Here is a 21,731-nt window from a genome sequence, read left to right as displayed (position 1 = left end):
GAAGATGAAATTAAAACCTTCCATGATAAACAAAAGTTAAAAGAATTTGCAGCTAGAAAACCATCTCTTCAAAACATCCTCGGCAAAATATTACAGGAAGAGGAAATGGAAAATATCAATGAAAACCAACAGCGGGAGGTAGTACAGTAAAGGTGGGGGGGAATAATCAAAGAGGAAAACAAACCATGTTTAGTAACATAAATAAACAAATATGGCTGGAAGAACAACCCATATCTCAATAATAACTCTGAATGTTAATGGCTTAAACTCACCAATTAAGAGACACAGGCTAGCAGAATGGATCACTAAACAAGACCCAACAATATGCTGCCTTCAGGAGACGCATTTGATAGGAAAAGACATACATAGACTGAAGGTGAAAGGTTGGGAAAAATCATATCACTCATATGGACTTCGGAAACAAGCAGGAGTGTCCATACTCATATCAAATAAAATAGATTTCAAGCCAAAGTTAATCAAAAGGGATGAAGAGGGACACTACATACTTCTCAAGGGAACCATACACCAACAAGACATAACAATCATAAATATATATGCCCCAAACAATGGTGCAGCTATGTTCATCAAACAAACTCTTCTCAAGTTCAAGAGTCTAATAGACCACCATACAAGAATCATGGGAGACTTCAACACACCTCTCTCACCACTGGACAGATCTTCCAAACAAAAGTTGAATAAGGAAACTATAGAGCTCAATAACACAATTAATAACCTAGACTTAATTGACATATATAGAATATACCACCCAACATCAAGCAGTTACACTTTTTTCTCAGCAGCACATGGATCCTTCTCAAAAATAGATCATATATTATGTCACAGGGCAACTCTTAGACAATATAAAGGAGTAGAGATAATACCATGCATCTTATCTGATCATAACGGAATGAAATTGAAAATTAACGATAAAAGAAGTAAGGAAAAATCATGCATCACTTGGAGAATGAACAATAGGTTACTGAATGATCAATGGGTTATAGAAGACATCAAGGAGGAAATTAAAAAATTCTTAGAGATAAATGAAAACACAGACACAACATATCGGAATCTATGGGACACATTGAAAGCAGTTCTAAGAGGAAAATTTATTGCTTGGAGTTCATTCCTTAAAAAAAGAAAAAACCAACAAATAAATGATCTAATACTTCAACTCAAAATCCTAGAAAAAGAAGAGCAAAACAACAGCAAAAGAAGTAGAAGACAAGAAATAATTAAAATCAGAGCTGAAATTAATGAAATCGAAACGAAAGAAACAATTGAAAAAATTAACAAAACTAAAAGTTGGTTCTTTGAAAAAATAAATAAAATCGACAGACCCTTAGCCACGCTAACAAAGAGAAGAAGAGAGAGAACTCAAATTACCAGCATACGGGATGAAAAAGGCAATATCACAACAGACACTTCAGAAATACAGAAGATTATCAGAAATTATTTTGAATCCTTATACTCCAATAAAATAGAAGATAGTGAAGGCATCGATAAATTTCTTAAGTCATATGATTGGCCCAGATTGAGTCAGGAAGATATTGACAACCTAAACAGACCAATATCAATTGAGGAAATAGAAGATACCATCAAAAGACTACCAACTAAGAAAAGCCCAGGACCGGATGGGTATACAACAGAGTTTTTCAAAACCTTTAAAGAGGAACTAATACCAATACTTTTCAAGCTATTTCAGGAAATAGAAAAAGAGGGAGAACTTCCAAATTCATTCTATGAGGCCAACATCACCCTGATTCCTAAACCAGACAAAGACACTTCAAAGAAAGAAAACTACAGACCAATATCTCTAATGAACCTAGATGCAAAAATCCTCAATAAACTTCTGGCGAACCGGATACAAAAACATATCAAAAAAATTGTGCACCATGATCAGGTAGGATTTATCCCTGGGATGCAAGGTTGGTTCAATATACGGAAATCAATAAATGTTATTCACCACATCAACAGGCTTAAAAATAAGAACCATATGGTCATCTCGATAGATGCCGAAAAAGCATTCGACAAAGTACAGCATCCCTTTATGTTCAAAACTCTAGAAAAACTAGGGATAACAGGAACATACCTCAACATTGTAAAAGCAATCTATGCTAAGCCTCAGGCTAGCATCATTCTGAATGGAGAAAAACTGAAGGCATTCCCTCTAAAATCTGGAACAAGACAGGGATGCCCTCTCTCACCACTTCTGTTCAACATAGTTCTCGAATCACTGGCCAGAGCAATTAGACAGACGAAAGAAATTCAAGGCATAAAAATAGGAAAAGAAGAACTCAAATTATCACTATTTGCAGATGACATGATTCTATACCTAGCAGACCCAAAAGGGTCTACAAAGAAACTATTAGAGCTAATAAATGAATTCAGCAAAGTGGCAGGCTATAAAATCAACACGCATAAATCAAAGGCATTCCTGTATATCAGCGACAAATCCTCTGAAATGGAAATGAGGACAACCACCCCATTCACAATATCCTCAAAGAAAATAAAATACTTGGGAATCAACCTAACAAAAGAGGTGAAAGACTTATACAATGAAAACTACAGAACCCTAAAGAGAGAAATAGAAGAAGATCTTAGAAGATGGAAAAATATACCCTGTTCATGGATAGGTAGAAGTAACATCATCAAAATGGCGATATTACCAAAAGTTCTCTATAGGTTTAATGCAATGCCAATCAAAATCCCAAAGGCATTTCTTGTAGAAATAGAGAAAGCAATCATGAAATTCATATGGAAAAATAAAAGACCCAGAATAGCAAAAACAATTCTAAGCAGGAAATGTGAATCAGGCGGTATAGCTATACCAGACTTCAAACTATACTACAGAGCAATAGTAACAAAAACAGCATGGTACTGGTACCAAAACAGGCAGGTGGACCAATGGTACAGAATAGAGGACACAGAAACCAATCCACAAAACTACAACTATCTTATATTTGATAAAGGGGCTAAAAGCATGCAATGGAAGAAGGATAGCATCTTCAACAAATGGTGTTGGGAAAACTGGAAATCCATATGCAACAAAATGAAACTGAATCCCTTTCTCTCGCCATGCACAAAAGTTAACTCAAAGTGGATCAAGGAACTTGATATCAAATCAGAGACATGGCGTCTGATAGAAGAAAAAGTTGGCTATGATCTACATACTGTGGGGTCGGGCTCCAAATTCCTCAATAGGACACCCATAGTACAACAGTTAATAACTAGAATCAACAAATGGGACTTACTCAAACTAAAAAGTTTTTTCTCAGCAAAAGAAACAATAAGAGAGGTAAATAGGGAGCCTACGTCCTGGGAACAAATCTTTACTCCTCACACTTCAGACAGAGCCCTAATATCCAGAATATACAAAGAACTAAAAAAATTAGACAATGAGATAACGAATAACCCAATCAACAAATGGGCCAAGGACCTGAACAGAAATTTCTCAGAGGAGGACATACAATCAATCAACAAGTATATGAAAAAATGCTCACCATCTCTAGCAGTCAGAGAAATGCAAATCAAAACCACCCTAAGATACCATCTCACTCCAGTAAGATTGGCAGCCATTAGGAAGTCAAACAGCAACAAGTGCTGGCGAGGATGTGGGGAAAAGGGTACTCTTGTACATTGCTGGTGGGACTGCAAATTGGTGCGGCCAATTTGGAAAGCAGTATGGAGATTTCTTGGAAAGCTCGGAATGGAACCACCATTTGATCCAGCTATTCCACTACTCGGTCTATTCCCCAAAGACCTAAAAAGAGCACACTATAGGGACACTGCTACATCCATGTTCATAGCAGCACAATTCACAATAGCAAGACTGTGGAACCAACCTAGATGCCCTTCAATAGAGGAATGGATAAAAAAAATGTGGCATTTATACACAATGGAGTATTACTCTGCATTAAGAAATGACAAAATCATAGAATTTGGAGGGAAATGGATGGCATTAGAGCAGATTATGCTAAGTGAAGCTAGCCAATCCCTTAAAAACAAATGCCAAATGTCTTCTTTGATATAAGGAGAGTAACTAAGAACAGAGTAGGGACGAAGAGCATGAGAAGAAGATTAACATTAAACAGGGGTGAGGGGTGGGAGGGAAAGGGAGAGAGAAGGGAAATTGCATGTAAATGGAAGGAGACCCTCAGGGGTATACAAAATTACATACAAGAGGAAGTGAGGGGAAAGGAGGGAAAATATAAGGGGGAGAAATGAATTACAGTAGAGGGGGTAGAGAGAGAAGAGGGGAGGGGAGGGGGGAGGGGGGATAGTAGAGGATAGGAAAGGCACAGAATACAACAGACTCCAGAATGGCAATATGTAAATCAATGGTTGTGCAACTGAAGTGATTCTGCAATCTGTATATGGGGTAAAAATGGGAGCTCATATCCCACTTGAATCAAAGTGTGAAATATGATATATCAAGAACTATGTAATGTTTTGAACAACCTACAATAAAAATTAATTAAAAAAAAAATTAAAAAAAAAAAAAAAAAAAAGTTAAAGGGCTACCACATGACCCCATAATTCTACTTCTGGAGAATTGAAAAACATGTTCACACAAAAACTTTTACATCTATATTCACAGTGGCAATATTCATAATGGCCAAACGGTGGGCACAACTCAAGTGTTTATCACCTAATGAATGGACAAAGAAGATGTGGCAAATATTCATTAAAAAAAATTTTTTTAGCCACAAAAATAAGCAAAGTATGGATTCATGCGATAATATGGATAAAGTTTGATATTTTCCAGGTGAAAGAAGCCAGACACAAAATACTACATACTGAATGATTTCATTTATATCAAATGTCAGAGCAGGTTAATCCATAGAGACTTGGGGTAAAAGGAATGTTGGAGTGAGAGAAATGGAGGAATGAGAACTGTAAATGAGCACAGGGTTTCTTTTTGGGTGATGAAAATGTTCTAAAATTGATTGTGATGATCATTGCACAACTCTGTAAACATACAAAACTCACTTAACTGCACGCTTTAAATGGGTAAGTTGTAAGGTACATGGATTGCATCCCAATTAAAATTTTTTTTTAATTTACTGAACTATTCCAATAGTGAAAGTTATACAATGCAAATTTTACTTAAGTAAAGCTGATTTATAAAAAATTAACAAAGCAGAAAGGAGAAATAGATAAATCCACAAACATGGTTGAGATTGTCACACACCTCTGATGGTAATAAAAACAAGCAGAAAAATCAGGAAAGATATACAAGATATGAGCAATTCAATTAACCAACCAGACTCAATTGGCATGCAGAACACCACTGCCAACAGCTACAGAATCTATGCTCTCTATAAATGTATATCATTTATATACTAATAAATATCATAACAATCATATGCTAGAAGTTGAAACAAATTTCAAAGGGATGAGATATTAAGAATATTCATTGAACACAGAATCAAACTAGAAATCAGTAACAGAAAGGGAAATATATAATCCCAAGTTGTTTAGAAATTAAGCAACAAACTTTAAATTCCCTCTGTTCAAAGACAAAAATCACAGTGAAACTAGAAACAAAAATATAAAATATCAGCTGTGAAATGCAGCTCAAGTAATTCTTAGAAGATAGTTGATAGTCCTAAATGAATAGAGAAGAACATTAAAAAATCAACAATCTAAACTTCCATCCCAACAATGTCCCTTTCTTCCTTCCTAAAAAACTAGAGAAAGAACAAATAAAACAAAAAAAGATTAGGAGGAAATTTAAAAGAGCACAAATTAATGAAATAAAACAGGAGATGAAAAAAACGTCAAAAGCTGCTCTTGGATAAGATGAACGTAACAGAAAAGATGACCCCAGGAGACAAAAATTATTAGGTCAGGGCATCTCTCTGACCCAGGAGAGCCATGTGTAACCCAGAGCTCAAGCTATTGGAGAGACAACTGGGGAAAAATGATGTGGCCCAATAAAGCAGAAGTCTCAGCAGAGGAGACTTGGCAAGCCTTCAACTCTCTGGACTCCAAGACCTGCTCCATCTCAGGTTGGGATACCACATGCAAGCACATGCAAGGTTCTGAGCTCCTGACCTGCAAGCCAGGGACTCTCCATGGCTTCACTACTAGTGTTGGAAAACATCTAGGTAATGCCATGGTTGTGAGGCCAGCAGCCTTGCTCTTGGCTGAGCCAGCTGACCAAGAAGCAGGGAGAGGGGAAGAGAAAGGCAAGCACAAACCAGCAGGTGAAGAGGATTCCAGATCTGATTCCTAACTATAAGCAGGACTACTTGATTCAAAGTCAACCTAAATGCTGTAGAATCAAAGACCTACTTGTGAAATATCAAAGAGGCTAGAGGCAACAAGGTAGTTCAGGGTGAAGAACAGAGTAGCAGACAACATAAATCAAGACAACACAGACACTGCTGCCCATTTTGCCAAATGTCACTTTGACCTTAGGAAAAGCAATGGCCAATCTACCTGACAGCCAGACAAACTAGTAAAATTTCACTTTACACAATATGTATGTACACACACATGCACAAACACATAAACAGCAGTGACCCAGCACAAAATGACTCAACATGCACGCGCACGCACGCGCGCGCGCGCACACACACACACACACACACACACAAAGATGGGCATATGCTTAGAAAAGATACACCCAAGTGTGTACACAATAGTCATATGCTTGAGATACACACAACAGACGCTAGTCCCAGTCTTACCCTATCCATGGGCAGGGGGACATGTTCCAAGTCCCTCTATGGATACCAGAAACCACAGAGAGTAGGGAATCCTATGTATACTGTTTTTCCTATATATACATATACATCTATGATTAAGTTTAATTTATAAATCAAATACATAAGAAACTGACAATAACTAATAATAAAGCAGAACGATTATACAAAAAGACAGTAATAAAAATTCCAGCATCATTACTTTTGCTCTTTGGGGCCATTATTAAGTAAAATAATAATGAACACAAACACTGGGATACAATGACAGTCAATTTGATAAGTAACACAGCTACCAGTGACTAACAGGTGGGTAGCATATGTAACATGGATACAATGGACAAAGTGATGACTCATGTCCTGAGCAGGAAAGTGTAATATTTGATCATGCTACTACTCAGAATGGCATACAATTTAAAACTTACGAATTGTTTATTTCTACAATTTGTCCTTTAATGTTTTTGGCCCTCCATTGACTAAGGCTAACTTACCTCAAAAAGCAAAACCACAGAAAGCAGGGACTACTGTATATGCCCAAACACATACATACAGGTTTATACACATAAACACACACTAAGTTACATATACTTAGAAGCATGTGAACAAACACAGACACACACATCCATTTGGACAAGGATATATTCAGATATACACAAAGACCCAGATCCAGATAAACAGATACAGATACACAGACTCCTATAAACGAACACACACAAATGTACATTCAGCCACAAAAACATACAGAAGGAAACACATTCAGATGCACAGAGAAAAGTCCAAAAGACAGTATTGATGGGTTTAATTCTGGATAATGAAACTTGAATATTCCATATTTTTACCTCTGTGCTAACAGCATTTTTCTATGATGACCGTATATCAATTATATAAAATCAACAACAAAACCCACCAATGGTCATAAGAAAGCAAGAATATCCTAGAAGAAGATGGTAATTTCCTGGTACGCTCTAAATGTGGGGTAGGCAATGAAGGGGTGAACAGGATGGGCTTGACTCCCTGCATGGGCCTCTAGCTTCAACCCTGGAGGGTCTAACCCAATGCATGAGGCAGACCCCCAACTCTACTCCCTGCTAGGGGGTGGGGCAGGTTCTCCCCTCATGGAGACTTCCATGGAATTTGAAACCCAATCCTAAATATTAATTTGTTATGCAAGTTAACAGTAGCCAGAAGCCAAGGTCCCCAAACCACAAATTGGCATTTTGTTATAATCATCAAGTTTTAATAATGTCCCTCTACTTCCTGGGTTTTAAAATTCACATCTTTGAATATTAATATTCCTACATTAACAACCCCCAAATTCAGCATTTCACATTTAACTGTTTATTTAAATGGAATTAATTGTCTTCAAATATACAAGGCAATTTAAGTACATGCCAAAAGATAAGAAATATGCTTATCCTGAATAAGCAGCTGATGTAAAACAGGGACCATATTTCTCTCTCAGACAACACTATGAAATGGAGTCTATAACTTGCTGTCCCCATGCAGGACTCCTGGGCACAGACTCTGCCTGCCTGGAAGGGAACTGTCTCATGCCAGGGATGCATCCCTATTAAGTGAGGCAAATCAACCTAAAAAATGGGGGGCCCTCAACTCAGACAGCATGGCCCCCTAAAGACCATTTTCTTCTCTTCATGGTCAGCCTCCCTGTCTCAGGAAAATCTGCCCTGAAATCTATCATCTCCTCAGCAGCTAACAAAGATCTATCACATCTGACATGGTTCCCAGGGTGCAGCAATCAGGTGCTCTGTGGAGCCTGTGTACCCAGAGTCCACAGGAAGAAGTCTCAATTCCTCTTTACTGCAGGGCTCCCCTCCTCGACCCAGCTCTCTGGCTTCCTGTGGGTCTACCACCCACCCTGCCTCTGCCTCCCTTCCCTCTGATGCCACCCTCTACCACCCCTACCACTGTGAGACCCCGAGCCCTCCAGCTATGGGCTGATCACCTCTGATCCTGGGAGTTAAGGAGGTCTGAGGCCAAGGTTGAGCCCAAGTGGAAGGAGTTAGCCTCCTCCTCTCTGCGAGCAAAAGCAAAGGCAGCCTGAGAGGGCCCATCAGGACAAACTGAGAGACCAAACCGGAACTTCTGTTGAAGTGGAGGTTCAACAAAAATCCAAGACGGAGGTACATCAGAGATGTTTAATATGGTCAAAAGCAAAAATTCCAGGAATAAGGAGCTTCATTAGGGCAGTGAGAGGCAACTAGGGACACAGCAGTTGAGAACTGGAAAGTAGGACGACAGCAAGATTCATCTTGCTTAGGAAACAGTCTATTATTATCCCCAGCAAACAGCTGGAGGCACTCAGCAGGCAGGTGAATGCGGTCACTGAGCCGCAGTGGCCCTCAAGGACAAGGTCTCTTCCCAGCCCAGTGCAGTGGTAGAATTGAGGTGCTGGCTCAATTCTCCACCTGGTTGGTGGGAGGCAGGAGACTGAGCTATACTCAGAGCCCAGGAATACAGAGGTGACTTCCTGGAGGAAGGATCAGGGAGCACCTGGAGGCCAGAGCCCCAAGTCAGCGCCCATGGCACACTAGGTAGGAGGCACCTGTGAAGGATCCTTCCCCACCGGAGCAACCTCTGGTTGTGAAGTTACACCAAGAGAATGGTGAGATGTGAGGCCCAGAAAAGAGGCCTGAGGGGACATACCTGCCTGGGGATAAAGGAGGAGGGAGACCAGGAGACCGGGAGATCCCAAAGCAAAGAAACAAGCGGGAGGGCTTTCCCCTGCAGCACTCAACCAATCAGGGACCTCAGCCAACTGCCCATCATGTGGGTGTGAAAATAAATCTACCCAATGCCCAGTATGGAGGACAGTCTCTTAGCCCAGACAAGCAAATGAAGGCCTGGAGACCACCAGTCAGCCCACATCTGGACCAGACTGTGGGCCACAGATGGTGCAACCTATGTGCCAGGGGAGATGATGCAAAATTAAGCTCACCCTTGGCTCTCTGAAAATCATCTCCAGATGCTAAGGTAGTGGGTAAGGGCTTGTGGAGCACAGGACCCTCAGGGCTTTGGGGGACTGGAGATTCAGGGGAGTAAGAGGGGAACAGGGCAGGGTCTGCTTAAAAGAGGGAGAAAGCTGGAGTTTACAGTGATGTGGGATGAGGCCTCCACTTCTGACTCCCCCATAATGTGACGGTGGCCCTGACTCTTTTGTGTGAACCTCATAGAGCAGCCAGCAGAGGTCTGCCTCAGGGACCCCATCCTGAATTTCCCACCCAGGACCACACCTGCCACACCAACTCACTGTGTGGTCTGGGGGAAGCTCAGCCCTCTGTAACAGAGATCTCTAAAGGGACAAGAAAAGGCCCCACAGCCAAGAGGCTCTGCATCTCACCATCACCTGGGAACGCCCGCCATGCTGGGCCTATCTAGCCCACTGTGTAGATGTGAAGACAGGCCCACACGGCAAGCAACTACTAAACAGCAGCTCCATGCAGACTATGGATGAATGGGATCTCTTTAGTCCCCACAACAAGCCCAAGCAGTATCATGTTATGTCGGGGGCAGAGGGGAGGACCAAGGTCACAAAGCCAGTCAGGGTACCCCTTCCCAGCTCAGGGCCCTGCCCATGAGGAAAGACCTAGAAGTGGACATAAAGATGCTGTGGAGATGGTCTGTGGAGTTGGTCAAGGAAGCTGAGCAGGGCCTTGAATGCAGGCACCTGGGTCATGGGGAGGCCTAGCCCTGGACAGCAGCAGCTGACTGTGCCCACCCTCCCCCCAAGGGCCTGAGGACAGACAGCAGTTCCAGCTCCATGGTCAGCATTTCAACGAGCAGACTAATGGCATAGGAGGCAAGGCCACTTTGAGCAAACTCCCTAGAGGATGCAGAGATTTGTACAATGGAAAGAAGCAAACCTGATACCCACTCCCCCTATCTCAGCGCTCTTATCACTGGGAAAGTGATACATATTCATGAGCTCATAATCCTTTCTAATCACCACTACATCACACATACGCACAAACTCCCGCAGCTCAGGCTCATACATAATTATAAGGAGCTTCCTCCGTCACTGCCTGGGTCCACCAAAGGACAACAGAGGACACAGCGGCTACAGTGAATGTGTGGTGGAGGAGGATGCTGGCGGCCCAGGTTCATTCAAGAGCAAGGCTGGGTGCTGTCCACTGTCCACGCTCAGCAGCCTGGAGCAGGGCCTCTCTTTGAGGGCTTGTCTGCGGCAGGGTCAGCCCAGCATTGCAGGCCCACAGATCCCTGAAGCTGGTCCCAAGTCAGCCTGGGGACACAGCATAGTGGATAGGCAGTACTCTCTGGGGGCCACAGGGTGACGAGGTGACAGTGAGGTGAAGGTGCTCCCTCCCAACAGCTGCCCACCTGCCTGGAGAGGCCTAGAAAGGGAAAACTGCTTCCTAAACTGGGTTTGGCAACTCATCTCAGAGCTCAGTTGAGGAATACAGGCAGATAAATACACTACCTGAGACTAGGGCAGTAGGGGACACAAGGAGTTGTTGAGAGCTGGACTGGGAGAGGTAAGTGGCCAGGAGTAAGGGGAGGGCCCATATGGCAAACAGTGTGATCCAGAGAGACCATGCACAGCAGCTAGAGCCAGGTACTTTCGTCATGAGGCACAACAGAGAAGGTTTGCACTCCTTAAAGCAAAATGTAGACAATTTTAGGCCAATAATTTAAAAATCATTTCCTCAAATGCCCAGCACCAAATCCATTTTAGAATGCTCCTCTATGTATTTCACATAGAGGAACAAGTACATGAGGGATGGACAGACAGCCTGGGACCCGCACTCACTTGCTGATGCCCTCAAAGGAGGCTTCCCTGCACACGCTGCCGCTGTCGGTATTGACACCACGCTGTGAGAAAAGGGAGAGAGAGTGTAAGAACATACACATGTCACAGGGGGCCACACAGTGTCCCCATAGCCTGCACAGGAGACCCTACCTCCTCCAAGCAGGCTCAAGATAGAAGAAATCAGAGAGCCCCAACTCTAAACCAAAAACCCCTCCCCATCCTGCCTTTCCCTCACCCATGAGGCCCCCACCCCCACCCTGGCCAGGCAGCTCCAACCCAGGCCCTCCTTTCTGCACTGCAGCTTGAAACGCAGACAAGTCAGGAGCCTCATGTTTCCCACAATGTCCCAGGTACATATCATCAGAGTATTCTGCCCCATCCCATGGATGGGGCAGAATACTCTAATGACACCAGCTAGGATGCTGGGCCCACGTAGGGCCCAGGCAAGAAAAGTGGGTACCAGGGACTGCTCACCACCACTACTAACTGCTCTGCCCAGGCTGGGCCTTATCGTCTCTCTCACCCACATGTGTCTCACTAACAGGGGTATCAGCAGCACCCCCAAGCCCCCTTATCTGCACAGATATGACTGATTGCAAATCAAAAATAATTGAAAAAAATTGCATCTGTACTGAACTTCTTGTCATCATTCCCTATATCTACTGCATAGGTTATTTCCATAGCATTTACATTATATCAGGTATTATAAATAATCCAGAGATGATTTAAAGTATATAAGAAGAGGTATGCAAGTTATATACAAATACTATGCTATTTATATAAAGAACTTGAGCACCTGGAGGTCTCGGTATCCAAGAGGGTTCTAGATCCAAACCTACAGATAGAGGGATGACTGTACTATCAATTCCAGGGGTGTGGGACCTACATCAGACAGGGCTGTTGTGAAGCTGTTCCACCCCTATCCTTTTCCTAAGTGTAAGGAGACTTCACGTGGAAATGGACCAAGTGGAAATGAAACAAGAGATTCAGAGAAAAAGATGCCCCCCAGCATTTTAAATCACAACTGCTTTCTCAAGAACTTCAGGCCAATCGATGTCTCACCGCATACCCAAGACACTGGGCCATCTCTGACCACAAGCATCGAATGCAACCTTCCTTCTTAGCCACCAAAACAGCACACAGAATAAAGAAACCAAGGACTAAAGAAAAAAAAAAAAATCACCAAGAACTATTCCTGTAAAAATCAATTAACAAAGGAAAGAAGGGTCACTTTGGAAGGATCATGTAGATGAAACTCCCAAAGTCAAAGAAGAGCAACGAAGCGTGCTTGCTTCCCCTCTAGACACCCCACAGCAAGCGAGCCCAAGCCCTGCCAGGTGCCGGGGGCCATGCTGCACTCCAGGCTGTGCTCCACAGCCCAGCTATCTGAGGAGGGAAGCCAAGGGTGTTTTTCAAATTCCATTAACGACAGGTTATATGCAAATGCTACTGAGGGAGGAGTAAACTAACATTCCACACCGAAAAGCCCATGAGCTCAGACCAACATGACTACATCTTCCAGCACATGTTAACCCTGAAAGTGCACATGGTGCCTTGTCCATCACGTCCCAGGGACAAGAATGGGTCCTGGACACAGTCAGCCATTCAGACTAAGTAAACATGGCTACTATTACCAATGACCATTCCTCCTCATTTCCTAATTCTCCCCTAGCACTCTGACATTAGCAGGGAAAGGTTGCTCCCTGAAACCTCTTCTCTGTACTGAACACTGCCCAGCTCCTAGACACCAGCCACTTACCAAGGTTAGGAGGACAGAGGGGTTCTGTGACGTCAGGATACTGGCAATCTGAAAGGTAAGAAAGAAAAAAAATTTTTACCATTTTAGAGCAATTGTGAAGAAGTCTGCTGAATATAATATACCTCCGTTACTTAATGATGGTGCACATTTATACAGCAGGTCCTTAAAATAGGTGAGATTATTGTCTCATTCTGCAGAGGAAACCAAGGCTTACACAGGTCAAAGAACTTCTGAAAGTCACACAGCTATCAAGTGGAAGAGAAGGCTTCAAACCTAAGCCTGGCATGACCCCATGGCACCGGCCTCCAGGTACCAGACAGATCCTAGTTCCAAACAACCAGACCCGCCCACTCTCCAGGGTACCACCTCTGCCATCTGCCAAGAGCCAGTCCCACCAGCCCAAAACCCTCAGGCACTGTCCCACCAGCTCTGCATCCCCAGGGCAGACACCTCCCTCCCTGCTCCCCCATTCTCAACTAGACTGAGAGAGTTAGCCTTCCCCAACTCCACCCTTTGGCCTCCAGCCCACCCGTTGCTCTCCAGTTCCCCACGCCCCACCATAGCCCACTCAGATGCCCTTTTGGCAGGCCAGTCGCTTCCTCCTCCGCCGACACCCTACACAAGTTCAACTCTCCACATCCCTGCTCTCCCCTCAATGGGACCTCTGCCCAGAATGCCTTCCCCCCATCTCCGCCGCTCCACCCAGTCTGCATCCCCAAGGCAGGCTCATTGGCCCCTCCTCTACGACCTCACCAGCAGTCATCAATTCCCGAGCAGAGCCACCATCAGTCAGCATTAGCAGTGACTCCTGCACCCAAGAGTGCCACCGCCCTGCAAGGAGCAATTTCTTCCTCTTCAGACCCCCACCCTAGTCTGCCTGTGTCTGGGCTACTGCGTCGGCCCCCTCCCCCTGCAGCCCCTGCCCTAAACTCTGACACCCTCGCCACTGTGACAGTAAGGAGGACATGCTGCTGTTTTAACAGACTGACTGAGCTGTCACTGACATACTCTACAATGAATATATTTTAAGTGGACATTTTGACATATGTATATACATCTATTTTAATACAGAGATGCTCCCAGAGAAAAGCTGGAATATTCTGAAGCATCACAAACAATATGGATGTGCAGCTACTCTTGAACAATCAGAGTTCAGCACATGACAATAAAGTGCACCTGCAATCCCATCCCGGGAGACTTTTTAGCTCTACACATAAAAACAGAGATCTGTAATGACATTTGGATCATACGAAATTACACGGTTCACTTATTTCCTGTCATTAAATATTCTTCAAACACGCAATTTTTAGCAGTCACTACCTCTGGGGATGATAAACGTTCAATAAGTCCTTGATTATGGCCTGTGCCAGTCATCTTACACCCATCATCTCATTTAACCACCCATGAAGATGCTGCCACCACGGCCAGATTTCACAAATGAGAAGGGCTTGCGGGCTACAGAACCTTCCCAAGATCAGAGCTAAAAGATGGCAAAGCCCAGATTTGAACCTATGACTGTGTAATACTCTCTGAATGGACACAGCATAATTTATTCATCCTTCTATTGGACATAAATTATTTCTAAGGATGAGCGATTACAAATAATGTTGTGATGAACATCTAGCACATAAGGCTTTATTTCTTTAAAATTAAATTTCTTAAAAAGCTTATTTCCTTTAGAAAGGAAGGAAGGAGGGAGGGAGGAAGGAAAAAAAACAAAGTTGATTCAGTTGGGTCAAAAGCTGTATACCGTGTCAAGGCTTGTGATGCCCATAGCCAAGTGACCCTCCAGATTCATACCAACCACCCTCCCTCCAGCCGTGCCCGAGGCTCCCTCTCCCCATGTCCCTCACTCCCTCATTCACTCTGAAACTGCTCTAAGAATGAATGAGCCCTCAGTCTCGGTCCCTTCCACTCCCCAGCCCCTCCTGGAGGAAGGGGAGGCTCAGGAAAAGGAACAGAGCCGCCTCACTGCCACGGAGCAGGTCCTGCGTGTGTTGTTATGTTGACACGAAGGGTCTACATTCATCAGCACACAACGATTCTGTCAATTACAGCAGCAGAATCAGAGAACGAGAAGGCACTTGGGGATTGTATCTGCTATTGTCCTTGGGAGAGAGGAGCTGGATAACAAATGTGCGGGCTGATGGTTTTTCTCTCCACAACGACTCTCTGGACGTGCTGGTTAGGGATAATGGAGGAGAAAGCAGCCCTCGCCATGCTGCCTGACGCTCAGATGGATCGAGGCCCGACACAGAGAGCAGGCTGTGCGTCTGCGAGGCCTGGCAGGGCAACATCTTTTATTGATCACAACTACTTCAGTGGGCCCTGGCTACCTCTGCAGCTGTGAAACCTCTCCCGGCCTGGCAGCTCCACCAGCCCTTCCCCGTGGAGACCCATTAGGGCGACGTTCTCATCGGCACACTCTGAAGCTGTGTCTCAAAAATTAAGGGAACACGATGTGGCTGTCTCCCGCTAGCTCGAAATGCAGCCCCCGCACAGGACAGCACAGTTCTGTCAACCCAGGGCCTCATTTCCACAGAGCAGTGGCCGCTGGGGACACATCAGCTCTCCCCAGCCAGTGCTGTTAAATGCCCCGGCTGTGCCGCAGGCCATGGCCAGCATTGATCTCCCAGGCAGCCTGGCCTCCTGGGCAGGTCAAGGTAGATGGGCATCCACAGCATGCTTCAGAGCCTGGTGGGCACGGCCACCTCATGCATTCCCCTAATCAGGATGCCAACCAGGCCTGTGGGCCACTCTTCACAAAGGAATTAGTCATGCCTTCACCAGTGTTGCCGAGAGCGCCCATCTGGCTCCAGAGAGCTGGGCTTCACCATGCAAGCACTAAAGCTCTTGAAAGTAAACCCTCGTTCACAGCAGTCTCTTGAAACATTAGTGCACACTGGTGGCCTGCAATGCTTTTAAAATTTTGAATTTGTTTTTAAAATGGAAACATCACAAACAATTTGAATATGCAGCTGAACAACTAAATATCCAGCAGACCTGGGCCAGGAGTCCTGCAGAACAGCGGCCCCTTTGGAGGAGGGGTGGCTCTCCCTGCCTCCCCCGACCCCACCACTCCCTGAGGTATCTCTACCCCTGGGCTGGGGGGCAGGCAGCATCTTCCCTGTGGTGCTGTGGTTGTTTCTCTAACATCTGTCCTTTCTGGATCTGAGTTGGTGACCCCGGTATCTCTGAACATCTGCAGGTGCCCTGAAGGACAGCAAGTGCACAGAGCATACCCTGCACGCCACTAGCCCCCAGCTGGGTCCTCACCGTGCTGCAATGCCTCAAGTGCCACTCAGGGGTCTCCTGAGTGTCCCCTTGTCAGGAAAGCTACCATATCTCAATAATTAAACTCAGGCCCCTATATGAGGAGAGGGGAACTGGAAAGCCCAGTTTGCATTTTATATGTGATATCAAGTGAGTAGCAATGGCCTGGTGGGGTGGGGCTCTGACTTGCACAGAACTTGAAGGTTGTGTTGGTGCCCGGAAACAGAGCGGAGGGGCCTCCTGTGTGCCAGGCAGTGGCCACAGCATCACAGAGCCTTGGTCATTTGGTCACCTGGACCACAGAGCTAGTCAGTGTCACCAATGCCACAGCCCTCTCAGCAGTAGAAGCTGGAGGAGAACCCTTCCGTCTGCCTGGGACACATTCAAAGCCTCAGGAGGACAGTCATACACTTAACCAGGTCACATCACACCTGCCGGACAACCAGGCTGGGAAGTGGATTCAAGTCAAGAGACCTCCAACTCCACCCACCCCACCAGCCTTTCACTGCCCTGGGTTCTCTAGACAGTGGCACCTGCAGCTGGCAAGGGCCTGTAAGGAAGCCTCCTGACACACAGCCTCAGGCCAAGCCCAGGGGTTCCTTTGGTCAGACCTAAGTCCCTGCTTCAGGCAAGCTTCCTCTCAGAGATGTCTTCCCCTGGTGCATCTCAGTGGCCACAATCCAGGTCACCAGACATTTCCACCTAAGTCAGAGGCAATACCCAGGGCACAAATGGCTTCCTACGGGAAGTCCGAAGTGCACACTTCCTGCCAGCTCTGAGTGAGGTGCTCCTCAGGGCTGGTGGCCAGGCAGTGTGTCCGCAGGCTGTGGCAGTGGAAGGAGAGGAAATTCAGAAGCAGAAGGGTTACTGAAGCCAAGGAGCTGCTTGAGAGAGCAGGCATCAGTAACTTACCTCATCTGTATACTGGACGTCGTCCACAGCATATTTCTCCTTGAAATGCTCCTTGGAATGGATCCTCAAAAGGAAGCACAAGGAATGCCAGGGTCAGGGCTTAGCAATGGCTCAGCGTGGCCACTTTCTTGCTTTTCATGCCCAGGCCGCAAAGCCCCGGGTCCATTTGGAGTGGACACAGAGTGGGTCTGCCCAGTAGAACTTGAGGACAAGGACACTGGGCCAGAATGTCACCTGCCTTCTGACACCACCATTCCCAGGGACCTCCACCCCTCTCTGCCCTGGCTGCCTGCAGCAAGCAGATGCGAATGCCCCCTCTTTCCAAGATCTCTCTCCACCACCGCAGCACCTGGCCCAGACAGTACGCACGACCTTTAGAACATGAAGCAAGCAGCCTCCTGGCTGTAATGGAGTCTCTTTAAAGGAAAGTTAACAAATTAACATTTTAAAGAAGTTAATATCAGTATTACTCAACAGGATGAGAAAAACTTAAGCTGAATCATCAATCCTGAAAAATCAGCCAATGAGAAGAGACAGGGCAGATGAGGGTGGGCAGCCCCCCCGCCCACCTCACCCACCTTACAGTGATGAGCCTGAGGGTCACAGCTATGCCAGGCAGACCTCACGCTGGGTCCAGCAGGCCACCACCCCCACTCTCAGGCTCCAGGTCAGCAGATGAGTCAATGTCACTGCTGGTGACAGAACTTACATATGGAGGAGCACTAACTATAAGGGGGAAGGCCAGCGCCAGCCAAGTCCAATGACGCATGCTCACACCATCCACGCCATCCCCCCCTAGCAGCAATGTCATCACAAGGAGTCACCTGTGGGAGACCAACCTTGCATGTGACTGAGTCACACTCCCCGGCTGGGTGCTGAGGCGCTCAGTCACAGAAATGTGGCAGAGCTTTCCCCCCATTTCTTGGGTTCGAGAGTTGGTGTCTCGTGCATGGATGTGTCTTCCTACAGCCCCATGGGTGAAGCTATGCTCAACTGTTCCTTTGAAATATAACTCCTTGCCTGGTTTAGGATAAAATCTTCCATGGAAGTGCCTTGTGTGTGTCCCCTTCTCTTACTGTGCCCTTGGGTGTGGCCTACCAGATGTCAGTCAACCTGCTGATGGTGGACATCATGAAGATAGACTCAGCCCCATGAAACCTGACCCCTTGCCTCATTTGAATAGCTTCTCCTCAATAAAAGGGGTCAGCGTGTGCTCTCACTCTCTCTCTTCCTGCAGACCCTTAAGGTCAGAGGAGCCGACACAGCGACCCCAAAGAAAAAGGTATTTGTGTCTCTTGTTTGGTTATTTTGCGCAGCCCAGTCAGCCCAGTTTAACTGGAGTAATCCCTGAGCCTTTTAGTCGCGAGAACAGAAACCTGGCAGTCACCTCCATCCTTGCCCTGCCAGGCTACCTGTGGTCTCACAGCATTGTCATCAGCAGGTGTCACACCCTACACTGGCCTCAGACAAAGCACAGCAGATGGTTTCCGGATTCTGCTTCCTGGGCCCTCAGGGGTTATATGATAAGAGGGTATCTAGGGAGTCCCAGATGAAACAGGGGAGGCACTGAACTTCAGCACTCAGAATGAGTCCTTAAAGACTCCTACATCCAAGGCCTGTGGGACATGAATGACCAGAAACCAGAATCCCACAGCTCTCCTGGGCCCTCCACCACTTCCCTCTCCACAAGAACAATCCTCGGGAACTGACTGCCAAGAGGATAGGCCACAGAACCTAGGGCACAGTGGTGGGTTGTGGGAGCAGCAGCAGGGAGCTCACAGACACTCAGGGTGAGCTGGGTCAGGCAGAAAGCCCACCTCAGGGTCCAGAGTCTGGTTTCAGTGAGGTCGGCTGCTCACCACAGCCCAGAATGCCCTCAGCTTTTCCTCCCTTTCGGCCCTTCTGATGTGATCACTGGGTATCAAGCTCTTACTGTTAATTAAATTTGCACAATTCAGTCACATTAACTTCCACGTTTGAGACAGGACTCAAAAGTTTAAATGGCCAAGGTCTGACACCTCCATTAGCATGGCCCCAAGCAGCTCCAGGCAGAAATGGATGACAAGTACCCCCGCAGGATTCTGGAGGTCCCAGCTGAGGGCTGGCTTAGAGAACTGGCAGGTCCTTCGCTACTGAGCAGCGACTCTCTTGGCAAGCAGTTGACCTTGCAAGTGGCACAAAAACAAGAACCAGAAAAGCAAGAGGCAGGGCCATCAGCAAAATGTGTTGCTGGAGCGTGGTGCACGCCTGTAATCCCAGCAATTCCAGAGGCTAAGGCAGGAGGATCACAAGTTCAAGGCCAGCTTCAGTCAATTTAGCAAAACCCTATTTCAAAATACAATAAAAAGGACTGGGGAGGTAGTTCAGTGGTCGAGCACCCCTGGGTTCAATCCCCAGGACCGGTGGTTGTGGGTGTCTTGACCATATCCCCTTTTTTGTTGTGATTGCCAGCTCCACAACACATGCCTGCATCCTCAGCAAGTCCCCAACCCTGCCCAACTCTGGCCCCTTTCACTTCATTACCTCCAGTGATAACAGGCATGGAGGGCAAATTCCCAATGGATTCATAAAGTTCATAGGATCTGACTTCAAAGCCAGCCTCCATGGCTCCTACAGAGAGGCATCTCGGCTACGTGTAGGTAGGCACCTGGCCTTTCCACCTCCACTCCAGTAGGAGTCCTAAATCCTCCCACCTCACCGGAACCATCCTGCTGAAGGAAGCCACCTGCCCTTCCAACCCAAGAGTCTTGTCAGTTAGTCCTCATGGGGAGGTCTCCAGCCAGTAAGCCTGAGGTCAAGGATTTAGCAGCAGGAAACCAAAAGAGGTACTAGCAAAAGGGAGGTGAACTAAGGGAGCTGAGATCTGTGGGTGACCCCAGGGGATGTGCTCACCTATCCACTCCTTCTTGGTGGCCACAGCCCTTCCACTCGATGATCATGGAAGCTGAGCGGAAGCACAGGAAGCTAGCCCACAGGAGAGCCTGCTACTGCCACCCCAATATCAGGAAGAAGCATAGGCGCCAAACCCACCAAATGCCCTTTGCCCAATCAGTGCTTGCCCTCCTCAGTGATGCCAATGAGACAAAAAGGGCCTCCCTAGCAACAGGACTGATTCTTTATTTGACAATTAAAACCTGAAGACTTATAAGCATCGTGTCTGGCAACTTAATTCTTGTCAAAGGGCAGAAATAATTAAGTTTGAATAGTACTTATTTTTTAATGTTTTGGAATTAATTATAGTAAAAATCATTTAAATGTCACCTAAAGCAATATGCATGCCAGGCTACCATGTCACACCAGTCATCAGACGCTTGGCAGCCATGATTTGGCAGGCTGATGGGAACAGGAGTAACATGTCCACGGAACCCTGCCAAGCTGGCTGGAGAGGTCACTGAGTGGCTCTGAACCCACTGAGGGCCAGGCTGGCCAGGGCGGGAGATACCCACTTGGAAGTTCTACACAATGTCCCACCTAGAATCGGGGATCCAGAAAATAGCTCATTCCAGGCCCCATCACATGGCAAATTTGAAGAAAAAAAAATGGACTAGGAAAGGATGGGTCTGGAGGGAAGCTGAGGCTTCTGGTGCAATATTTTTCGTTCAAGTGCAAAGGAAGCTTTTGCAAAAAGAGAAGTCCTCTCACTCAATGGGATTCTCATCCTTCAGAGGGGGCCCACGCCCAGGGACCCGGCCAGTGCAGGCCTGCTCTGCTAGCAGCTGGGCCCCAGCAGGAGCCCAGAGTCAGAGCTGATATCTGCTTACTGTGCAGTGAGCGCCAACACCCCGCACAAGGCCTCGGGTGGGAAGGAGACATTAAATTAATGTCACACAATGCAGACACGATGGAGCCCCTTGGAAAATGAAATTTCAAAGAGCAGGTCTTGGCGGCTAGCTGACCACCTGCATACAGTTAATGAATAAGTAATAGGGCCAAATTACAGCAGTCACCATCAATTTCCAGCGGCCAGAGCCTGCCTTCAGCTCCAAACAATGCCGCTGCCCTTCATTCCGTTCACAGCAGAACGCGGCGCCACTTGCTCCTGAGTGGAAGTCGGCAACCATTTCAAGATTTCATTAGGTTGTCAAAGAGAAAAGCAGCCCCCTCCAGAGCAATGCGGGCGTCTGATCCTGGAGACCTCTCCCGCAGGCGAGCCGGTGCAGCGGCAGCGCTTCCTGTGAGATGCTCAGCTCAGAGAGGCCCAGCAGAGGGAGAGCCAGTAAGCACAGGTGATCAAGACAGGCTTGCCAGGGGGTCAGCACAGCCCCGGAGACAAGGTGCTGGGAGGGTCTACGAG

The 21,731-nt window shown here is 46.3% G+C and overlaps 1 protein-coding gene across 1 annotated transcript in view; it reads right to left on the bottom strand.

Annotated features, from left to right (window-relative positions):
• The window catches only part of Pepd (peptidase D), a 126,183-nt gene that overhangs the window by 89,725 nt on the left and 14,727 nt on the right, over window positions 1-21,731 (bottom strand). Inside the window, exons 4-6 of the mRNA XM_076837625.2 lie at window positions 17,438-17,501; window positions 13,253-13,300; window positions 11,494-11,555 (exon numbers count right to left, since the gene is read on the bottom strand). Coding sequence (XP_076693740.1) covers window positions 11,494-11,555; window positions 13,253-13,300; window positions 17,438-17,501 — 174 coding nt within the window. The remainder of the gene's footprint in view (window positions 1-11,493; window positions 11,556-13,252; window positions 13,301-17,437; window positions 17,502-21,731) is intronic.

This window comes from Callospermophilus lateralis, chromosome 18 (genome assembly GCF_048772815.1).
Source record: "Callospermophilus lateralis isolate mCalLat2 chromosome 18, mCalLat2.hap1, whole genome shotgun sequence".
Taxonomy (NCBI): domain Eukaryota; kingdom Metazoa; phylum Chordata; class Mammalia; order Rodentia; family Sciuridae; genus Callospermophilus; species Callospermophilus lateralis.
The sequence above is the reverse complement of the archived record's forward strand: the minus strand, read 5'-3'. Positions and strand labels throughout refer to the sequence as shown.